Consider the following 17,239-nt stretch of genomic DNA (forward strand, 5'->3'; position numbering starts at 1 on the left):
TGAAGTCTTTCTGCCCAAAGTGTTTTAATATATGCACATGGTGCGGGCACCTGGGCGCTGAGTTTTAAAAATAGACAGTCCAGAATCAAATATGGCCAGTAAATTAATTTGTAAAGTGCAGAAACAGCTGGGATGGACATATAAGACACAGTTGAAACAAAAGGCCCAACAAATCGTGCACGAACCTGCTCATCCCCTTTTTAAAGAATTCAGCCCCTCGAGCTTTACAGACGCTTTACAGCCACTGCAGCAACACCAACATTTACAAAATGTCCTTCACACCAACCACTACTTCACTTGATTCCTTTATAAACATCAGTCTGACTGGAACCTGTAAAGCTGAAGGCAAATTTCCACATCAATGGACAACAAAGATTATTTTCATCATTTGTAGTTTTTATGTGTGTTGTGTGTCCTTGTAACTTGTGAAAAACATGTGAATCAGATAAAGATGATTTTTGTATCTCAAGAAAGATTTGACTAGTTTACAAACTTTGATGTCATGAACTTTTCAGTTCTTAACATTCATTTATAACATTTTTTGGGGGGTTGAAATAATTGAACTGTGACAAAGCATGCAGACTGAAGCAGAGCTCCTCCTCCTGTCAGTCACTCTCAGTTTCAGTGTTGTATTAAATTGCTCCTCCAGCACCTCCTCTCCTCATCCTCCAAAGCCTCTAATCTGTCAGCAGTAAGATCACTTTCCAAATTACAAGGCCATTCTCAGCACACACTGACAACATGCTGGGGACCCTCTGCACTCTCATCACTGCTCTAACATGTAAGGAGGCTGACTGACTGCAGCTTTGACCTCATGTTGGATTCATCAGTCTGTGTGTTTCTCTTGACTCCATGTCATCTTGTTGTTTCCAGGTGTGAGTGGTGTGACGGTGCTGACACAGAAGCCTCCTGTTGTGACGCTGAGGAGAGGAGAGACAGCCACCATGGACTGTAACCTGGGGACTGCTACTAACAGTGCTGCTCCCTGGTACAAACAGGTTCCAGGAGGAGTTCATCAGTATGTACTGATGTTTCATCGCAGCTATAGCTCTGTATATTATGGCTCTGGTTTCTCCTCTCCAAAGTTCACATCTACTCATCAGTCACAAACAGATTATCGTTTGATCATCAACAATGTGGAGGAGGGAGACTCAGCAGTCTATTACTGTCACACATGGGACACCTCTGCTGGTGAGCACGTATCACAGTGATTTACACTGTGACAAAAACCTCCTCACTGATACTTCTGCTTTTTGAGACGCTGACCCGTCTGGATCAAGAGTAAAGACATGAACCACAGCTCTCTGTAACTTCTGTACATAAACAGTGAAAAGTATATCATTTTTGAACTCCCAAATCTTCACAATTTCTTGCCGTAGATGTAAAAGCAATATAACTTTCATTTCCACCTCCTTAGAAAGGCCCCAAAGCAAACTGCTACACAACTGTTACAGAAACAAACAGTTAACAAATTTCTATGCATAAATAACAAAATGACAGAATGTGGGACTATTTTGGTCATGGGTTTACTACACTGTCTGTAATAAAACATCTTAAAGCAAAAATCTTTGTTGTGTCAGTTTAAGGGTCCTTGTGTTAAAAAGTCAAAGTGGTTGAGAAACACTGGTCCACTTTTAAATATTTATATAGGAAGGCAAACACTCATCTTGGAGTGGATAATACTCACAGAAAAAAAAATCAAAAAACTATTATAGAGGATGACGAGAGTGAATTCTATTTCTTATCTTCTTATTATATTGTTTATTTTTTACTTTTTATTATTGTTTATTGTAATTACTGTCCTTTAGCTGCTGTGACAAAGAAATTTCCCCATTTACAGGACAAATAAAGGAATTCTGACTCTGATTCTCTCTTCAGTCATCATCTATACGCCGATGATGTGTGACTCTTGCTTGCAAGCAATAAAAGAACTTCTAGAAAATAAATATTGTGTTGAACTTGGTGTTTTGACCAACTCTCATCTGCACTAGACATCTCTGCAACACTGTACATAGATGTCTTTGACATTATATCAGCACTGTTGTTTCCTCACACGCTGTTAGTTCATTTTATTTTATGTTTTAAGTGAAAATTCTGGAAATGTCTTACATATTGCTCCTTTAAAGCTTCTGTTAGTGAAATATTTGATTTTTGAGTCTCATTTCCAGCTTTGGGTTTGTGTGTCGGGTCAGCAGCCATCCAAAAGTGTCAGTATTTGACAAGGTGGGAATACGACTCAAAAATCAATTATCCTACCAACAGGAGCTTTAAACATAGACACCAGTCAAGATAGGAGACAGGTGGACTGCCCTGGAGTCTAGATGCTGGTGGTGGTGGAGTAAAACCACCAGATGAAGATGAAACCTGTCAGTTGAATCACTCAGATTATCATGATGGATAAAGTGGTGATGGGGAGGTGGTGGACTGCTCAGCTGTGGGGCTGAAAGACAATGACAGAAATATGGCAATATTTAAAGAACAGCATCTGAGGACTAATTGGAAGAAGATCATTGGCCAGATGTGGTGATGTCATGTTTATTTATTTGATTTTGGAAGCACGGGAAACCAGAAGTGACAGTGAAGATATTGGAGTGAGAGAATCGCAACAAAGATACAGGTGAGAGGGAAAACATCTCTCTTCTTGAACTTTTGTCAAAGCTTCATTAAAACTGTGTTTTTTGATGAAAGTTGATTTAATGTGAAACCACAAACATGAAAGTGGTGATCAATGAATGAAAAGAGTGCTGAGTGTTGAAACTCCTCCTCCTCCTCCTCTTCTCCTCTCCTCAGTGTCTTTATAAGCTTCAGTCTCTCTTCTCCTCACACTCCAACCCTGCTCACCTCTCAGCTGGACAGTAAGGGACGTTTACAGCACACACTGACAACATGCTGGGGACCCTCTGCACTCTCATCACTGCTCTAACATGTAAGATATTCTTCTCACTCCTTTTACAGCCCATATTTCACACAGAAACCTTTCACCCATGTATTTTTCTGTGTATGTTGACAGATGTTGATGCAGCCAAAGTGCTGACCCAGACGCCTGCTGTCCACACAGTTTCTACAGGACAACAGGTTGTTCTCAGCTGCAATATTGAGAGACATGAAAACCAATATGTCAGTTGGTATAAACAGGTTCATGGTGAAGCTCCTCAGTATGTTCTGAGATTTCACCATACTGACAGTTCACCTGACGAATTTGGAACAGGATTCTCCTCAGACCGATTCGACTCTAAAGCCTCATCAGACATAATTTATCAGTTAATCATTAAGAGGACAGAGACAGGAGACTCTGCTCAGTATTACTGTGCAACATGGGACAGCTCTGCCAATGAGTGGGTATCACAGTGATTTACACTGTGACAAAAACCTCACTGAGACACTCATGACAGCTTCTATCAATTGTGAACAAAATCAAACACTTCAAATGAGAAAAACTGGAACAAAACATTGAAGGACATGAAATAAAGTCCTCTAAAGAGACAAGAGTGTTTGAATAGAGTCCAGCAGTGTTTGTGAATATAAGCAGACTCAAGGACGAAATTTTGATTTCAGAGGTGGGGGGGACACAAGTATTTTTAATAAAACTCTTTCAGTTCACTGTGTTTTCTAGTAGTTCTTCTAGTTTTCTATTGCTACTTTTAAGTTAACTGTTCCCTTTTTTGGTTTGACTGGTTGTAAAGCATGTAGCAAAACATTATCACCCAATTCTGTGTTTCACCTTGTTAGTCAACTTCACTCCAACTCAGTACCACCAATTTTACACTTATTTTTGGAATATGGTAAACAGACCTCATTTACATAGCACCACCCAGTGGTGGGCAGGTCAAACTGGCAGGAATATCACAGGTGGGGAGAAATTGAATAAAATGTCCATAATTCAGTGTAAGTAGTCAGTGAAGGTTTTGCAGGATGGGTGTAACACATTTCTTTGAGTAACTTACACTTTGACTTCTAAAGAAGTCTCTAATGTCCACTTTTCTTTTTTTAGACATCCTGGCTGCGCCTAATTACCAAACACATACACACACACGCACGCACGCACATACGCACATGGACACCGATTCAAATGTTAATGTTAATGAAACCTCTGATATTACAATGCTTCTAGCTGACGTGACCCAGGCAGAACAAACACCCAACTTACAGTGGCAGATCAATAAGGACTCCTGGGCAACTAGCAGACCGGTGTGCAAGCAAGATGGAGTGACAGCGGGGACGGCCAATCATACAAGACACGGCAGAGCCAATCGAGGAGCTTGTGGGCGGTCTAAACTAAGGGAAACAGGCTTCAGCTTGAGCGGCCATTTTCCGCTTGGTCCTAGTGCTTGACGTGTCTCTGTTTACCATAGCGTGACATTGTTTTTGGACAGTAAAAACTGCAGGGGACCAAAACGGCCTTTTGAAAAAGTGCAGGGGACATGTCCCCTGTGTCCCCCCCCCAAATTACGTCCGTGAGCAGACTGATGAAGTGAATGAGACAGTGAAAGTTGGTCTCAACAGGATGTTTCACTTCCACTCCCCTCATTAGTGAGAGTCAGGAGTTTTTTGTACAGCCATGTGTACAAACTAGGGCTGTAACGATTCATCGAGTTACTCGAGTTACTCAATTACAAAAATTGGTCGAGGCAAAAACTCTGCCTCGAAGCGTCGTTAAATTCCTATGACGCGCAGGGATCTTGAATGTTCCACACGGACCGTTGTTAATACTACTGCGTAAAGTGCCGTACACGGACACGGAGAGCCCTCTCCGTCGCCGGAGAGCCGGAGAGCCTGACGGAGAGCCTCTCCGTACTCTCCGGGCGCGGAGTGTCCGTCACTCCGTCGAGGGGAAACGGAGATGGCAAGGGCTGTGATTGGTCCTCTAAACTCACGTCCTCACGCTGGTTCTCCAGCAGCCCGGGGGGGATTGCATTGCGTATCCGCCACCACGACGGAGAACTGCGAAGGCTCGAGATGACATGCCAGAGCAGAACCAGTTTGTGCGCGTTTAAAAAACGTAGATATGATATCTGCTTTACAGACAGTTGAGACCGACGTGACATGTTCTCTCTCTCTGTCTGTCTGTAAGTGTGTGTGCACGTGTGTTTGTTTACGTCGGTCCGGAGCTCCTCCCTTCGTAAAACAGAGCGGAGGAGAATTGTAGATGCGCGACGATGAAGAAATTATTAATTAAATGAAAACGGTCCGGACCGGTTCTATAGGAAAAGTGACCTTAAATGACTTCTGTTGTGATTTGGTGCTATGTATAACATAAAATTATATATAACACAGCATGCGTGCACACACATAGGTTGCTAGGTTACCATAGCAAATGGCCTATCCCAGAGATTATATATTATTTGTTAGTAGGTGCAATCCCTTTTTGTAATGTTGTATAAGACAACACTAAGGCAAAATGGCCGTTACTATTTAAGTTTGTATTGATTCATAGTGTTACATGTTATACATGTTTTACAGTAAGTTGAAACTGTATTGTTATTTAATTGTTTGCACTTGCACTAAATGAGTAAATTGCAATAAAGTTTTGGAGCCAAATGTTGGAGGTGTAAGAAATACCTCTGTTTTTTAAAGAAATAAAAGCCAAATGGTTGATCATTTTACAGCCACATCATTTTCGTCATGCATTATTTGTTTTGGTTGTTTAGAAATGCAAAAAAAAAAAAAATATATATATATATATATATATACGATTAATCGATTAATCGATCGATAAAGTGCTAGATTAATCGATTCCAAAAAGAATCGATAGCTACAGCCCTAGTACAAACTGAATCACTGTGGTATTCGGACAAGGCACCAAGCTGATTGTGACAAGTAAGTACTTTTAACTCATCATAAAACAGGAGAGAGTTGATTGTTTCTCTTGTATATTTAAGTATTTCATGTTCTTGTTCATTCTTGTTAAAAGTGTGAAACATTTTTAGTGCAGATTAATTGTTTGTAGTTTTAACATCAGCTTTGAAACAGCACCAAGCTGTGCTTTAAAAGACAATGGACAGCTGAACAGCTGATTACAAGATTTTGTCCATAAGTTGTTTTAATTGTTGTGAGATTTAAAGACAGAAGATTATTCTCAATTATTATATTTAACTTTTAGTGAATATATTTTTATATGACGTCTTATTTTATCATTCATTTATTCATTGAGAAATTCAGATTACTACAACGGTTGATTGTGAAGGTGAAAATAAAATGAGAATGTTTTCTATTCATCTTCAGTCAGTAGGGCAGAGTAAACATTGTTTATTGTGCCTGTTTGAAAATATAGAGTATTTAGTGAGACAGTCATCTTTGAATCTGAAGTGATATCTGCTGTAATATAACACAATGACTGATAATCAGAGATGATATTTAATTACTGTGGTTGAACAGAATTTCTATGGTTAAATTATAATTTTTCATTAGTAATCCTTATATATCTGAGGTCAGGGAGAAACTGGTAGTCTTTCAAAATGTTAAAAATAAACTCATGTTGTTGATGATTAATTTGACACTCAGTCTGAATGTGTTTGTTAGTTTCCTCTTTTCTCTGACTTAATTTCTAGTGATGTGATGAATGTCCTTGATGTATTTTCAGGCTCCAGCCTCCCTCCTCCTGTCCTGACAGTCTTCCCTCCGTCCAGAGCTGAGCTCCAGTCCAACGAAGCCTCTCTGGTCTGTCTGTCCAGTCAGTCTGTGCCTTTTGCAGATGTGAGCTGGTTTGCTGCTGGGAGTCCAGTGAGCAGTGGGATCTCTACCAGCACTGCTGTTCAGCAACCGGACCACACTTTCCAAATCAGCAGCTATCTGGCCATCCAGACGTCAGACTGGAACATGGAGAAGGTTTACACATGTAAAGTGTCTTTGGGCTCCCAGACTGCAGAGAAACACATCAACAAGTCAGACTGTCCCACTGAAGAATAGTAGAGGAGCACAACGACCATTTCAAATCTGCTTCTTTACTGTTTGTGCTGTTTGCTCATTACAAGGTTCACATGTTAGAAAAGATGTGTCTGCATGCTTGTAATACATGTTGTGACAGTTAGGTGGAGGTGTTGTATCAGCTTTGCAACTGCTGCATTTTTCAAAACTCATTCAATAAAAAAAACTGAACAAGAGCAAGTTTGTAATCATTTGTTTTCCTGAAAACATCATTTAAAACAGTAATATTCCTTGTGTATTGTAACTTTGGCAAGATTTTATTTTTCTTCTGACGTCCATCTCACAGATTTCTGCTTAAGTCTTACTCGTATATGTATATCTAAATTCAGAAAGCTACATTGTCTTTAAGTGGTAATCTTAAATAAAAGCACAACAGACATTAATATTACTCTGCCTAGTTTTAGTTGCTTGCAGATGTTAGAAAAATCAGATAAAATGAGCAAATGAAACTGAGTTTTCATCCTCCGTCAGTGAAGCGTCACCTCTCTTCCTTCCCAGGATGCACCTGCAGGCCTCCTCTCCTTATTTATAGCTCCATGTAAATGAAGAGGTCAAGTGTCAGCTGTCTGGAAAGTCAGAGGGAACTGAATTAAATCACATTCATCAGCAAGTGAGCAAAGAAACAAATGTATGACAATAAAAGTGCAGGAAGTCTTTTTCAGATCATGATGTTGTAATATTTTGTTTTAATAACGTTGTCTACGTTGACAATAATGGAGACAGAAGAGACTTTTCCCTTCACAGAAGATAAGAGGGCAACAAATGTGACAAGCATGCAGACTGAAGCAGAGCTCCTCCTCCTGTCAGTCATTCTCAGTTTCAGTGTTGTATTAAATTGCTCCTCCAGCACCTGCTCCCCTCATCCTCCAAAGCCTCTAATCTGTCAGCAGTAAGCTCACTTTCCAAGTTACAAGGCCATTCTCAGCACACACTGACAACATGCTGGGGACCCTCTGCATTCTCATCACTGCTCTAACATGTAAGGAGGCTGACTGACTGCAGCTTTGACCTCATGTTGGATTCATCAGTCTGTGTGTTTCTCTTGACTCCATGTCATCTTGTTGTTTCCAGGTGTGAGTGGTGTGACGGTGGTGACACAGAAGCCTCCTGTTGTGACGCTGAGGAGAGGAGAGACAGCCACCATGGACTGTAACCTCGGGACTATTACTGACAACCGAGCTGCCTGGTACAAACAGGTTCCAGGAGGAGTTCCTCAGTTTGTAGTGAGGTTTCGCCACAGCTGGAGCTCTCCAAGATATGGCTCTGGTTTCTCCTCTCCAAAGTTCACATCCACTCATCAGTCACAAACAGATTATCGTTTGATCATCAACAATGTGGAGGAGGGAGACTCAGCAGTCTATCACTGTGAAACATGGGACGATTCTGTGAAGGAGTACATATCACAGTGATTTACACTGTGACAAAAACCTCCTCACTGATACTTCTGCTTTTTCAGTTTTTGACATATTGACTTGCAGTCAACGACCTCAACAACCAGCAAACTCTTCCTGTACCTTCCCCACATAATATCAAAAATATATTTAAAAACTTCCAAACTCTTCTATTTTATTCTCACATAAACCCTTAGATCTATCATATTGAATATGTTTTATACATACACAATAGTCACACCATTAAAGTCAAGTGAATTATAAAGTAAATACCAATGCCTGTTCCTGTTCCTGTTCATTATAAAGTTTGCAACAGCTTCTTCTTTGCCTAATTCCCTGAATGTAATAAATTCTTCCAGAGAGAAATCCTCTGCTGCACATGTAGTGATGTGTGTTACACTTACACTTGCTGTGAGTATTATTCCAACTGCATTGTTTAAACTTCCTTAATCTGCACAAAGTTTAACTGGCACATAAAAAAGTTTGTTAAAGTGCAACTGAAACACAAGGAAATTAATACACTGCCTTGCTGACATGTGATCTAGGTTCACAGATGATACAACAAGTAGTTTTGGCCAAGCAATCAGATTTTTCAACTAAACATTAAGAATCAGATTAAATCAGAACAACAGCTCACCAAGCTCATCACTAAAAATATCACTCTGTCGTTCACAATTCAAGAGGGAGGAATAAACAACACATGTGCATGAAAATATAATAATACATGTTTTTATACACAGGATGCAATCTGTCACAAAAAAAATGAAATAAAATAAAAATCAGGTGGTGTGAACCTTGTTATAAATCACAAATCTCAGTGGGCCTATATGGACGATGAGCTCCTGTCTTCTTTGACCTTCTTTTAAACTGTCCTAACCTGACAGCTTCTTTACTCACATTTTAAACTGTCCTAACCTGACAGCTTTTTTGCTCACATGTTAAACTGTCCTAACCTGACAGCTTCTTTACTCACATGTTAAACCATCCAAGTCACAACACAGCAGTCACTGATTCTGTTTCCTTCATTTGGCTGATTAATTCTCACTTTTAACTAAACAACAACATTTTTCTGACTCTAACAGAGCGGTAGACTAGGTTTCATTACATAAGAGTCTGCTGTCATGATTGACTGTTTCCAGGTATTAGTCAAACCCCATGTAGTCCCAGGGGAACGGAAATAACAAAAGCAATAGGAATACATTTTGATGACATCTTTCATTTTGTGGTAACTGTTGTGTAATCACAATATCACACTGGAGGATGAGCTGTATGGCCATTAATGACACTTCATCACATCACTGAAGTGTCAATAATGATGGTAAAGCTCACCCTCAAGTGTAATAGTGCTTGATAATGATGTTTTTCTAATATATTAATACAACGCAACGTTTATCAACCTCATCCAGGACGGTAATAATTCTGCATGCACATTAGAGGTTTAACCAGCCGGTCCTCTGGTGCTGTCAGAACAACCTGCAGCTGAACACTTCTGGTGCACATGTAGTGATGGTTGTTACAGAAAAACTTGGATTAAATTATAATGTCATCACATTTTTCACTCAAAGTTTAAATATCATCCAGAAGCTGCAAGTTACAAACAGTAAAAGTTGTGTCATCTGCAGCTTAAACACATCAATAACTGAAACACTGGAGTCTCATTAATGTGGAGCTCCTTCAGTGGGAGCAAATTTTTGGAAAAGCCGACAAAACTGATGGTGAGAGATGAACAGCAGACATCCAAAAGCAAATAATACGATGTATTTGTGAACAGAGAAGTTATGGAAAAGTTTTCTCCAAAATGATCAAAGCATATGATGTGAAAACTGATATACATGATGTAGTTTATGAGTTTAAAGAGTGCTGAATGTTGAAACTCCTCCTCCTCCTCCTCCTCTTCTCCTCTCCTCAGTGTCATTATAAGCTTCAGCCTCTCTTCTCCTCACACTCCAACCCTGCTCACCTCTCAGCTGGACAGTAAGGGACGTTTACACCACACACTGACAACATGCTGGGGACCCTCTGCATTCTCATCACTGCTCTAACATGTAAGGAGGCTGACTGACTGCAGCTTTGACCTCATGTTGGATTCATCAGTCTGTGTGTTTCTCTTGACTCCATGTTATCTTGTTGTTTCCAGGTGTGAGTGGTGTGACGGTGCTGACACAGAAGCCTCCTGTTGTGACGCTGAGGAGAGGAGAGACAGCCACCATGGACTGTAACCTGGGGACTATTACTGTCAGTGCTGCTCGCTGGTACAAACAGGTTCCAGGAGGAGTTCCTCAGCATGTGCTGAGGTTTCGTCATGACTGGAGTTCTGTATCTTATGGCTCTGGTTTCTCCTCTCCAAAGTTCACATCTGCTCATCAGTCACAAACAGATTATCGTTTGATCATCAACAATGTGGAGGAGGGAGACTCAGCAGTCTATTACTGTAACACATGGGACGGCTCTGTTGATGAGTTCGTATCACAGTGATTTACACTGTAACAAAAACCTCCTCACTGATACTTCTGCTTTTTGAGACTGACACTTGTGAACTGATCACAGAGACATCAACCATTAGTCTGTGTAACAACATACACTTTATTGAATTCCTAAATAAATCTTTGATTGTAGTGTCACGCTGGAGCAGATAAGGTGGATCCACATGCAAGAGAGGGCAGGTAGGAATATTAATAGATGAAGTTTATTTAGGAGCAGGAGCAGGTAAAAACAGCAGGATCTGAGAAACACAACAGATGACTCAACAAAGACTGAACTGAAGACTGGACTTAAATACAAACTACACTAATGAGGGGAGGAGGTGCAGGTGGAGAGAGGCGGAGAAACACAGGTGACGGTAATTAGTGGAAAAGCATGAGGAGAAGGGAAGGAGGCGATGAGACAGATGCAAGACAGGTGTGGAGGAAAGCAGACTGGGGAGAAACACAAAAAACAGGAGGGAAACAGCAAAAGACACCACAAAAACACAGAAAACACATGAAACACAAATGAAAGAAGACATAAATGACAGGACCATGACAGTAAGTCTCTGTTAGCGAAGCGGAGAGAGGCACTGAGACAAGACCCTCCAGAACCTGCAGGAAGCCACATCCTTTGGACTGTCCTGGAAAATCTGACCCGAGTCCTTAACAAAGAAATCCACAGTCCAGCAGCAGTAAACAACTTAAACACCACAGGCTTATAAAGGCAATCGAAAGAGACGGGGAAGATCTCATTATTTATGTCACGTTAAAATACGCTCACATACGGTCAATAGAAAAGTGAGTTGATGCAGCCAAAGTACTGACCCAGACGCCTGCTGTCCACACAGTTTTTACAGGACAACAGGTTGTTCTCAACTGCAACATTGAGAGGGATGAAAGTTATGTTTATTGGTATAAACAGGTTCCTGGTGAAGCTCCTCAGTATGTTCTGAACTTATACCGTAGTTACAGTTCACCCAGCTTTGGAACAGGATTCTCTTCGGATCGATTCGACTCTAAAGCCACATCAGACATAAATTATCAGTTCATCATTAAGAGGACAGAGACAGGAGACTCTGCTCAGTATTACTGTGCAACATGGGACAACTCTGCCAAGGAGTGGGTAGCACAGTGATTTACACTGTGACAAAAACCTCACTGAGACACTCATGACAGCTTCTATCAATTGTGAACAAAATCAAACACTTCAAATGAGAAAAACTGGAACAAAACATTGAAGGACATGAAATAAAGTCCTCTAAAGAGACAAGAGTGTTTGAATAAAGTCCAGCAGTGTTTGTGAATATAAGCAGACTGATGAAGTGAATGAGACGTGGACAGTGAAAGTTGGTCTCAACAGGATGTTTCACTTCCACTCCCCTCATTAGTGAGAGTCAGGAGGTTTTTGTACAGCCATGTGTACAAACTGAATCACTGTGGTATTCGGACAAGGCACCAAGCTGATTGTGACAAGTAAGTACTTTTAACTCATCATAAAACAGGAGAGATTTGATTGTTTCTCTTGTATATTTAAGTATTTCATGTTCTTGTTAATTCTTGTTTAGTGTGAAACATTTTTAGTGCAGATTAATTGTTTGTAGTTTTAACATCAGCTTTGAAACAGCACCAAGCTGTGCTTTAAAAGACAATGGACAGCTGAACAGCTGATTACAAGATTTTGTTCATAAGTTGTTTTAATTGTTGTGAGATTTAAAGACAGAAGATTATTCTCAATTATTATATTTAACTTTTAGTTCATATATTTTTACATTACATCTTATTTTATCATTCATTTATTCATTGAGAAATTCAGATTACTACAATGGTTGATTGTTTATCTTGTGAAGGTGAAAATAAAATGAGGATATTTTCTATTTATCTTCAGTCAGTAGGGCAGAGTAAACATTGTTTATTGTGCCTGTTTGAAAATATAGATTATTTAGTGAGACAGTCATCTTTGAATCTGAAGTGATATCTGCTGTAATTTAACACAATGACTGATAATCAGAGATGATATTTAATCACTGTGGTTGAACAGAATTTCTATGGTTAAATCATAATTTTTCATTAGTAATCCTTATATATCTGAGGTCAGGGAGAAACTGGTAGTCTTTCAAAATGTTAAAAATAAACTCATGTTGTTGATGATTAATTTGACACTCAGTCTGAAAGTGCTTGTTAGTTTTCTCTTTTCTCTGACTTAATTTCTAGTGATGTGATGAATGTCCTTGATGTATTTTCAGGTTGCAGCCTCCCTCCTCCTGTCCTGACAGTCTTCCCTCCGTCCAGAGCTGAGCTCCAGTCCAACGAAGCCTCTCTGGTCTGTCTGTCCATTTTGCCCAGTGAGTCAAAGGGTTTTGCAGATGTGATCTGGTTTGCTGCTGGGAGTCCAGTGAGCAGTGGGATCTCTACCAGCACTGCTGTTCAGCAACCGGACCGCACTTTCCAAATCAGCAGCTATCTGGCCATCCAGACGTCAGACTGGAACATGGAGAAGGTTTACACATGTAAAGTGTCTTTGGGCTCCCAGACTGCAGAGAAACACATCAACAAGTCAGACTGTCCCACTGAAGAACAGTAGAGGAGCACAACGACCATTTCAAATCTGCTTCTTTACTGTTTGTGCTGTTTGCTCATTACAAGTTTCACATGTTAGAAAAGATGTGTCTGCATGCTTGTAATAAATGTTGTGACAGTTAGGTGGAGGTGTTGTATCAGCTTTGCAATTGCTACATTTTTCAAAACTCATTCAATAAAAAAACTCAACAAGAACGAGTTTGTAATCATTTGTTTTCCTGAAAACATCATTTAAAACAGTAATATTACTTGTGTATTGTAACTTTGACAAGATTTTATTTTTCTTCTGATCTCAGATTTCTGCTTAAGTCTTACTCGTATGTGTATATCTAAATTCAGAAAGCTACATTGTTTTAAGTGGTAATCTTAAATAAAAGCACAACAGACAGATTAATATCAGTCTGCCTGGTTTTAGTTGCTTGCAGTCGTTAGAAAAATCAGATAAAATGAGCAAATGAAACTGAGTTTTCATCCTCCGTCAGTGAAGCGTCACCTCTCTGCTCCTTCCCAGGATGCACCTGCAGGCCTCCTCTCCTTATTTATAGCTCCATGTAAATGAAGAGGTCAAGTGTCAGCTCTCTGTAAAGTTAAAGTTAAATCACATTCATCAGCAAGTAAGCAAAGAAAGAAATGTATGACAATAAAAGTGCAGGAAGTCTTTTTCAGATCATGACGTTGTAATATGTAGGGTTCAGGGGGGAGACGTTGCCTATGTTGACAATAATGGAGACAGAAGAGACTTTTCCCTTCACAGAAGATAAGAGAGCAACACATGTGACAAAGCATGCAGACTGAAGCAGAGCTCCTCCTCCTGTCAGTCACTCTCAGTTTCAGTGTTGTATTAAATTGTTCCTCCAGCACCTCCTCCCCTCATCCTCCAAAGCCTCTAATCTGTCAGCAGTAAGCTCACTTTCCAAGTTACAAGGCCATTCTCAGCACACACTGACAACATGCTGGGGACCCTCTGCACTCTCATCACTGCTCTAACATGTAAGGAGGCTGACTGACTGCAGCTTTGACCTCATGTTGGATTCATCAGTCTGTGTGTTTCTCTTGACTCCATGTCATCTTGTTGTTTCCAGGTGTGAGTGGTGCGAGACGGTGCTGACACAGAAGCCTCCTGTTGTGACACTGAGGAGAGGAGAGACAGCCACCATGGACTGTAACCTGGGGACTGTTACTGGCGATGCTGCTCGCTGGTACAAACAGGTTCCAGGAGGAGTTCCTCAGTTTGTACTGGGGTTTTATCAAAGCTGGAGCTCTCCAACCTATGGCTCTGGTTTCTCCTCTCCAAAGTTCACATCTACTCATCAGTCACAATCAGATTATCGTTTGATCATCAACAATGTGGAGGAGGGAGACTCAGCAGTCTATTACTGTCACGTATGGGACGGCTCTGTTAGTGAGCACGTATCACAGTGATTTACACTGTGACAAAAACCTCCTCACTGACACTTCTGCTTTTTGAGTCTCTGACACATCACCTAAAGCTCTCTACTACTCTGTCTTTGAGACTGTACAAGAACCATTTTGAATAAGTTTAGATCATTAAACAAAGAGGACTCCAATAACCATATTTTTTTTACTTGTCTGAGTGAATCTGCAGAAGCTAAAATGTTACATAATCTTAATTAATTCAGATTAAGATTAATTCATTGTTGGACACCCTGGCCTCTTTAACAACTCATAAAAAATAAAACCAACTGTATCAACATTGCTGATAAACATGATTTTGAACTAATGAATCATTTCAGAAATTCTCTCCAGAAGATGATCAATTTCTTCTGTTTGTGGTCTCAGATACCTCGTCTGTAAAACCTGGTGAAACACAAAGGATTTTAATCAGCTCTGAATGTGTGATTGGTGTCGTCAGCACTTTTTATGCAGCACTACGCCTCCAAAATACCAAATAAGTCGACATAAGTTTGTGTTATTGGAGTTTATAACAGTTTGTTCATAAGAGGTCTAACAGGGAGTTTGACCTCTCTGAGGTTTAACTGACCTCAAACATAAGAAGCTGCACTATGTGGCAAATCATCCTGTACATTTCTCTAAATGATTACTTTTTAAATATCAAAAGGAAGATAAAGCTGTTCATGTGTAGCCCAAAATTAGATATACATTTAGGACATTATTTGATTTTTTGGTTTGATAACAAAGTTTTATCTTCGCCGTTAAATGTTGAAGCCCAGTTTGTGTGGAGGGTTACCACTTCAATATTTTTCTACATATTTGTTTTTAACTAGGTAATATGAAAAAAACGAAAAATAATATATTTACAGATGCAGCAATGGGGTTCAGTTTTACAATAAAATATGAAGAAAATTAATTTTACACGACTGAATTTAATATGCAAAGGGCAGCAGCAGACGTCCTGAGTTAATATGAAGACCTCTTTGTAAACAACAGTAAAAATCGAAATATTTTACAAATATTTACAATTAAAGTGAACCCTTCTTTTGAGACTATTTTGGTCTGGTTATTGGTCCCTGATTCCAGGGTGGTGCACCGTTTCAACGATTTGAAAATAAAAAAATATGATTTTTTTGTACTTAATTTTAATAATTAATTTTTAATTTCTAGTAACCACACCTGCCCAACCATCAATTCCCAACATCACCAATAATATAACAAGCACATGTTCACTTAAATAACACCACAAAACAGAGATGGTCTTTTGTAATGCAGCTTTATTCAGCAGGATAGTTTTCACTATCAAGCAATTTTACATTTTTCAACATCAATTGGAGCTGTGACTAAAATCACTTCATCTCAGGCTTCATGTTTACTCATCCAATTATTTCTTGCTTTGCAAAGCACAAAGATATAGCTCAAACTATATCTTCAAAATCAAGAACAGACTCAGTCTTGATAGTATCGCCTCAATTTATCTTCGGCCACTTCACCTGCTGAACTGTTTGCATAACAACAGAAGGGGGAACAAAAGAGAGGAATGAGTTAGTTAAATTATCAACAGAGGTCGATCGACAGAATCTTAAATGACAAATATTTTAATAATTGAATAATTTTGCAATAATTTTTGGAGCAAAAACTGACAAAAATTCTCTGATTCCAGCTTCTGAAATGTGTCGACTTCCTTCTTTACCCTCTATTATATCATCGGGAATTTAAATGGGTTGGACAAAATAAGGTACTTGAAGACATCAACTTGGGATCTGGTTAATACTGATGCTTGCTATGTTTGATAGGTTTGAGGCATTTCACAAAGTCTTTTTATTTCTTTTTAATTTGTCTGTTTGAAATCAACAGAAATATTCAGTAATACTTACGGTCTGTCGCAGCCTTTGACTAAAGGGACAAAAAGCAGAAAATAAAATAAATAAACATTAGAATATTATTATCATATTTGAAAATCTTTGCATTTAGAACATTAATGATGCTCTCTTTACTTAGTTTTATGTTTATTATCTGAGGTGCCAGGACTAAATAACAGATTTTAGCTAAAAACAGAACTAAGTGAAGTTGTATGTAGTAAGTTAGTACAGTCAAGTGTGATTTGTTGATCACAGACTAAAGGAGCCTGCTGTTTGTGTAAATCAGAGGTCGATCTGTTAACATCAACTCAGTATGTATGAACACTTGTGACTTACCGCAATTCTGCCTTTTTTTTTATAACAAGTTAGAGAAGGGGTAAAGAGAGAGGAATCAGTTAGTCAAATTATCAACAGAATTCGATCAACAGAATCTTAAAAGACAAATATTTAAATAATTTAATAATTCTGCAACAATTTTTGGAGCAAAATCTGACAAAAATTCACTGATTCCAGCTTCTGAAATGTGTCGACTTGCTTCTTTACCCTCTATTATATCATCGTGAATTTAAATGGGTTGGACAAGATAAGGTACTTGAAGACATCAACT

At 39.3% G+C, this 17,239-nt stretch overlaps 3 protein-coding genes across 4 annotated transcripts in view; all 3 read left to right on the plus strand.

Moving 5' to 3' along the window:
• Window positions 1-741: 741 nt before the first annotated feature.
• On the plus strand, window positions 742-7,100 carry LOC311268544 (immunoglobulin lambda-1 light chain-like; the record flags this gene model as incomplete). 2 transcript variants are annotated; one of them, XM_084372226.1, is made up of 4 exons in its annotated part: window positions 742-781; window positions 874-1,191; window positions 5,776-5,817; window positions 6,581-7,100. In XM_084372226.1, the coding sequence occupies 4 exons, from the start codon at window positions 742-744 to the stop codon at window positions 6,904-6,906; spliced, it is 726 nt and encodes a 241-aa protein (XP_084228352.1). In that variant the 3' UTR covers window positions 6,907-7,100. The 2 variants fall into 2 exon arrangements, with proteins under 2 accessions (XP_084228352.1, XP_084228351.1); XM_084372225.1 differs by lacking the exons at window positions 742-781; window positions 874-1,191 and adding exons at window positions 2,794-2,926; window positions 3,011-3,338 and having other exon boundaries at window positions 5,783-5,817.
• A 705-nt stretch (window positions 7,101-7,805) lies between these two features.
• LOC311268545 (immunoglobulin lambda-1 light chain-like) lies at window positions 7,806-13,552 on the plus strand. Its single transcript, XM_084372227.1, has 4 exons — window positions 7,806-7,903; window positions 7,996-8,317; window positions 12,216-12,253; window positions 13,024-13,552. The coding sequence occupies exons 1-4, from the start codon at window positions 7,864-7,866 to the stop codon at window positions 13,359-13,361; spliced, it is 738 nt and encodes a 245-aa protein (XP_084228353.1). The 5' UTR covers window positions 7,806-7,863; the 3' UTR covers window positions 13,362-13,552.
• LOC311268546 (immunoglobulin lambda-1 light chain-like) overlaps window positions 11,323-17,239 on the plus strand; it is a 29,903-nt gene continuing 23,986 nt past the window's right edge. Inside the window, exon 1 of the mRNA XM_084372228.1 lies at window positions 11,323-11,472. The gene's annotated coding sequence lies outside the window, so the exon portion shown is untranslated. The remainder of the gene's footprint in view (window positions 11,473-17,239) is intronic.

Source organism: Pagrus pagrus, assembly GCF_965226575.1.
Source record: "Pagrus pagrus genome assembly, chromosome: 13".
In the NCBI taxonomy this organism is placed as follows: domain Eukaryota; kingdom Metazoa; phylum Chordata; class Actinopteri; order Spariformes; family Sparidae; genus Pagrus; species Pagrus pagrus.